The sequence below is a fragment of the Asparagus officinalis genome, unplaced genomic scaffold (assembly GCF_001876935.1).
Source record: "Asparagus officinalis unplaced genomic scaffold, Aspof.V1 AsparagusV1_Un571, whole genome shotgun sequence".
Lineage (NCBI taxonomy): Eukaryota > Viridiplantae > Streptophyta > Magnoliopsida > Asparagales > Asparagaceae > Asparagus > Asparagus officinalis.
The window spans coordinates 60,404-66,456 of record NW_017972834.1 but is presented as its reverse complement, the minus strand read 5'-3'; the positions used below and the strand labels follow the sequence as shown (position 1 = coordinate 66,456).

The following is a 6,053-nucleotide window of genomic DNA, read 5'->3' as shown; positions in this document are numbered from 1 at the left end:
TATAAAGTGGTTAGATTCTTTTCTAAATACTTGTATTGCTTATCGTGTACTATTGACTATACTCGTAACAGTTGTTTCCGCTGAAAGAAGTTTTTCAAAATTAAAATTACTAAAATCTTATTTAAGATCGACCATGTTACAAGATATTGAAAATAATATGTAATTTTGCCGTTCAAAATGTAAGAAGAATGAGTTAAATTAAATGTATTATGAATTGTATCACTTAGGCCTCATCCAATATTTCGCCTTGGGCCCCAAAATTCCTAGATACGGCCCTGGTTAGAGTTTTGTAATGTGGTTATGCATGATTGAGAGTTTTATAGAGACTTTACGGAAGATCCAAATCTTCTTCTTAAAAGCTCCACTTGTATAATTCCAATGTGTTCTGTTCTTTACTTTTTAAAACTTCTTTTTAAACAAAGATATTTGGCTATACATGAGTACATTTCTGGGAACAACCCGCATGTGAGCCGATGATTTTTGACCTTAGATGGGTTAGAATGAGGGGCAAAAATGACATTTCATCTAACCCATCAAAGGTTGTTAATCACCCCGCTCATGGGGATGGTTCTGAAAAGAAATGTATTCATCCCTATGATATTTGGGCCTTCCGGTTCGTATGATATTAAGGTGCTTGACTATTCTTATTTTTATTATTTTTGTTTATTTATTTATCGTTCTGATCAAATGAAGTCGAGCATCTTAGTATCATCTTAAAAATTAAAATTGGAAAGCAATGACATGCTGCACAAGAGATTCAAACTCATAAAGGATAAACTTTAAACCTCGAGAAATGACGAGAATATATCATCAGCATAGCAAAGAACAATCCGATAATTTGTTCCTTGTGCATAAAAAACAAAGTAATGACATGCTTCGCAATTTGTATAATTGCTTGTTAAGTAATGACATGCTTCGCAATTTGTATAATTGCTTGTTGATCAGTTACTGTAGGAGTTATTTAGTATGATGCAGTTGTAAATACCACAAGTTTCTTTATCCTATCCTAACTACACAACATTAAAATTATGTGATCTTTATACGAAACTAGTATATTGGCACGCGCAAAATGTACGTACAAATTATACTGGACTTCTATCTATATAGTTCTCGGTTCTACATGCTAATTATGCCATAATTATTTAATGTTTGTCTACAGTATTTCTAGGAGAAAAAACAAGTGCATGACGCATGCGATCAAAATAATAAGAATTTATTAATATAAGCGTTTTTATCTTTTATGCATCTAAAAATTATTGTTATATCCTCTGTTGAGGTTATTAATATTTCAGTATAGTCTCGAATTAATGGATATGACAAGAAAAAGTCATGGTTATAAAATAGGAGTTCGGGCTATCTATAACTTTTGGGTTAATATTGATTTCTAACCTCTATTTAAGGCCTATTAACTCTAGATTGGGCTTTATTACTCCTAATAAATTGTATCAGAGCTAATGTTAAGGTCCAATTTTATTGAGAGAGAGAGAGAGAGAGAGTTATAGTCCAATGTGAAGCCCGAATGTGTTGGGAGAATGAATAAGGTCGAGTTAGACCAAGTCAAATTAACCCACGAGAAGCCTCTAGCTAGGCGTGAGATATAGTTTGGTTAACCTACAAATAAAGTGGTGAAAGTTCAGACCAAGTTAGTAAGAAGATTGAGAGATTGAACTATATTTACAAAAAATTAGGCCTATAGGAGTGATATATGATCTGGTTAGCCCATAAGTAAAGTGGTGAAAGTTCTGACCAAGTTAGTAATAAGACTGAGTGCTTGAACTATACCCACAAATTAAGGAGGAGATGTTGAGATTACGATATGTGATTATAATCTCACATTAGATAAGATAAGTGTTAGAATATATGTTAATATATTTTGTATTAGGCAATTATATTAGCAATCTTGTATATTTGTTAGGAGTATATTTAGTCCCCATAATTGTAGCCTAAGATTACGTAATTGTAGCCTAAGATTAGTCTTGTACTATGTGTATATAAGCCTAATCAAGTGAATGGAATAATGAGGGAATTAACTTCTTTCATGGTATCAGAGCCCTAGGGCACGATTCTCTCCTCTCCTTCCTCATTCTCTCCTCTCCTTCCTCTTCCGCGGTGCCCTAGGTCATCTCCATCTCCATCTCAGAATTCTCATTCATGTCTTCCTCCATGGCTGACTCTAAAAACTCCTTTCACCCGGCCCTTGCTGTGTCAAACATCAAGAACCATATCTCTATTACTCTTGAGATGGAAAACGTCCAGTATTCGACATGGGCGGAACTTTTCAAAATCACCGCTCGTTCTCACCGTGTAATCCACCATATCATCACGCCGGAGAAAGGGACCGTTAAGGCTCCGGAGACTGATGCTGAGAAGGAGTTGTGGTCAACTCTTGATGCTACAGTTCTCTCTTGGATATATGCTACAATATCCAATGATCTTTTGCACACCATTATTGAACCCGATGCGACGGCAATGGAGGCATGGAACCGTCTACGTAACATCTTCCAGGATAACAAAAACTCAAGGGCGGTGGCTCTTGAGCAGGAGTTCTCAACCACAAAAATGGAGGATTTCCCGAATGCCTCTGCGTATTGTCAGCGCCTCAAGGTATTAGCCGATCAATTGAAGAATGTTGGGGCTCCTGTATCAAACAACCGTCTCGTCCTTCAAATGGTTGCAGGTCTCACTGAAGCATACAAGAATATTGGTACGTTACTTCGTCAAAGTAATCCTCTTCCCCCTTTTTATGAAGCACGTTCTAGTCTCTGTCTCGAAGAAAAGGGATTAGCAAATTCGATCTCCACCGCCTCTGCCATGGTTGCTGCTAGGGAAGTAGATGATGCTTCCGATAATTATTCCCATCATAATAATCATAATCGTAATAATGGTGGAAAGAAAGGGAATAATAAAAACTACGGCAACAAAAACCGCGGAGGTGGCCGCGGTGGTGGTGGCGGCAAAGGTGGAAGCAACCGCTCAGGGGGTGGCGGCGGTGGTGGACAGCAGCACTCCGGCCAGCAGGTCCCGCAGTGGTTCCAGGCAGTTGGGCAGCAACAACCTTGGTCTTGGCCGTTCATGCCTTGGGCTATTCCTCCATGTCCCTATCCTACTTCTTCTTGGGCCAGGCCCAATGCACCAAGGCATGCTGGAATTTTAGGATCACGCCCACAACAGCAGCAAGTTTACTCTGCAGCAGTTCAACCAACGCCCACGGATATCGAGGCAGCAATGCACACCCTCGGTCTCACTCCTCCGGATCCGAATTGGTACATGGACACCGGTGCCACTTCCCACATGACTTCCGGGCAAGGTAATCTCACGTCTTACTTTAATTTGAGCAAAAATCGTGGTATAACTGTTGGTAATGGTCATACAATTCCAATTCATGGTTATGGTCACACGAACTTGTCTCCCCCGAACCCTCCCCTATCCTTGAAAAATGTTCTTCATGCTCCTCAAATTATTAAAAACTTAGTTTCAGTGCGGAAATTTACAACTGATAACTCGGTTTCTGTTGAATTTGATCCTTTTGGGTTTTCTGTGAAGGACTTTCAGACGGGGATGCTTCGAATGAGATGTGAGAGCCGGGGTGAGCTTTATCCCATCACCACCACCTCAAATCAAGCCACTTCCCCATCTACTTTTGCGGCTTTATCACCATCATTATGGCATGAACGTTTGGGTCACCCGGGAGCACCTGTTTTTAACTCCCTTAGGCTAAATAAATTTATTGAGTGCAATCAAACTCGTAATTCCCATGTTTGTCACTCTTGTCCTCTTGGAAAACTTGTTAAGTTGCCGTTTGTTTCTTCAAATTCATGCACTATTATGCCATTTGATATTATCCATAGTGATCTTTGGACATCTCCTGTTTTGAGCTCTTCGGGCCACAAATATTATATGTTATTGGTGGATGATTTCTCTAATTATTTGTGGACATTTCCTTTGTCGAAAAAATCACAAGTTTTTTCCACTTTTCTAGCCTATAGAGCTTTCATCCGTACCCAATTTGAACGGGAAATAAAGAACATTCAATGTGATAATGGTAGAGAATTTGATAATGGGCCTTTTTGGGATTTTTGCAAGGTTAATGGTTTATCTTTTCGCTTATCTTGTCCTCATACTTCGTCACAAAATGGAAAAGCCGAAAGAAAAATCCGAACCATTAACAACATCACTCGTACTTTATTAGCTCATGCATCTTTACCTCCTTCGTTTTGGCATCATGCATTGCAAATGGCAACATACCTTCTCAACATTCTTCCAAGTAAACAATTAGCCTATCAATCCCCCCTCCAACTTCTATATCGAAAAGACCCTTCGTATTCACATTTACGAGTTTTTGGTTGTTTATGCTATCCCTTAATTCCTTCCACTACCATAAACAAACTTCAACCTCGTTCCACTCCTTGTGTCTTTTTGGGTTATCCATCTAATCATCGTGGTTACAAATGTTATGATTTATCCTCTCAAAAAATCATCATATGTCGCCATGTATTTTTTGACGAAGCCCATTTCCCGTTTGCTAAAATCCACACTCCACAATCTCATACCTATGATTTCTTGGATGATGGGTTGTCTCCATATGTCATTCACCATTGGGCTTCTCAATATGGCCCAAACACTAAGCCCCTTGCTGCCCCTAATCAGCTCAGTCAGCTCCCCCTTGCTCCTGAGCCCAATTCACCAGGCCCATCATCCCCCTTGCTTGACCAACCTGGCAGCTCTACTGGGCAGCCCACTTCGCCAGGCCCAGCGAGTGGCAGCAGTCCACCGCCAGCTCTTTCCTCTCAGGCCAGTCCTATTCCAGCTCAAAGACCGATTACCCGCAGCCAACGAGGGATCTTTAAACCCAAGAAACAATTTAATCTCAACATAACTGTGAGTAAATCCCCGTTGCCTCGTAACCCCGTGTCGGCCCTTCGTGACCCGAATTGGAAAATGGCTATGAATGATGAATTTAATGCTCTTATTAAAAATAAGACGTGGGAGTTGGTGCCCCGTCCACTTGATGTTAATGTGATTCGTTCAATGTGGATTTTTAGTCATAAAGAAAAATCTGATGGCACTTTTGAGCGGCATAAAGCCCGTCTTGTAGGTGATGGAAAAACTCAACAGGTGGGTGTAGATTGTGGTGACACCTTTAGCCCGGTGGTCAAACCGGCGACGATTCGCACTGTTCTCAGTTTGGCCCTCTCAAAAGCATGGCCCATTCACCAACTTGATGTGAAAAATGCTTTCTTACATGGAGAACTCAAAGAAACTGTGTATATGCATCAACCCGTTGGATATCGGGATCCAGATCGTCCTAATCATGTATGCTTGTTGAAGAAATCTTTGTACGGGCTCAAACAAGCCCCTCGGGCTTGGTACAAGAGATTTACTGACTATGTTTCTTCTCTTGGGTTTTCTCACAGTACTTCTGATCATTCACTCTTCATTTACCGTAAAGGTAATGCTACAGCATACATTCTTCTATATGTGGATGATATTATTTTGACAGCTTCCTCTGAGACTCTTCGCAAGTCTATCATATCTCTTCTTAGCTCAGAATTTGCTATGAAAGACTTAGGGCCATTGAGTTATTTCTTGGGCATCGCTGTAACTCGTCATGCAGGTGGTCTATTCTTATCTCAGAGGAAATATGCAGCAGAGATCATTGATCGGGCCGGCATGTCATCCTGTAAGCCTTCGCCTACTCCGGTTGACACCAAACCGAAGCTCAGTGCTAGTTCTAGCACACCATATGAGGATCCCTCTCATTATCGGAGCCTTGCAGGGGCTCTTCAGTATCTCACATTCACGAGACCCGATATTACTTATGCTGTGCAACAGGTGTGTTTATTCATGCATGACCCGAGGGAGGAACACATGCACGCTCTCAAGCGCATTGTGCGCTACATTCAGGGTACTCTTGATCATGGCTTACATCTATATCCATCTTCTACATCTACTCTCATTTCCTATACTGATGCGGATTGGGGTGGATGTCCGGATACCAGACGATCGACGTCTGGTTATTGTGTGTTTCTTGGTGATAACTTGATCTCTTGGTC

At 40.7% G+C, this 6,053-nt stretch overlaps 1 protein-coding gene across 2 annotated transcripts; it reads left to right on the top strand.

The window, feature by feature from the left end:
* The first annotated feature begins 2,514 nt into the window (after positions 1–2,514).
* Positions 2,515–3,792, top strand: LOC109827942 (la-related protein CG11505-like). 2 transcript variants are annotated; one of them, XM_020394971.1, is made up of 2 exons: positions 2,515–3,307; positions 3,553–3,792. In XM_020394971.1, the coding sequence occupies exons 1-2, from the start codon at positions 2,560–2,562 to the stop codon at positions 3,576–3,578; spliced, it is 774 nt and encodes a 257-aa protein (XP_020250560.1). In that variant the 5' UTR covers positions 2,515–2,559; the 3' UTR covers positions 3,579–3,792. The 2 variants fall into 2 exon arrangements, with proteins under 2 accessions (XP_020250560.1, XP_020250559.1); XM_020394970.1 differs by having other exon boundaries at positions 3,544–3,792.
* The last annotated feature ends 2,261 nt before the right edge of the window (positions 3,793–6,053 follow it).

What these genes read in the sequence shown, in the direction of transcription:
- LOC109827942 (XM_020394970.1), top strand. Translation starts at nt 2,560, where the DNA reads ATGGAGGATTTCCCGAATGCCTCTGCGTATTGTCAGCGCCTCAAGGTA. An exon ending in CCACATGACTTCCGGGCAAG is followed by an intron (nt 3,308 to 3,543) that starts GTAATCTCACGT and finishes TTTTCTGTGAAG; the next exon opens with GACTTTCAGACGGGGATGCT.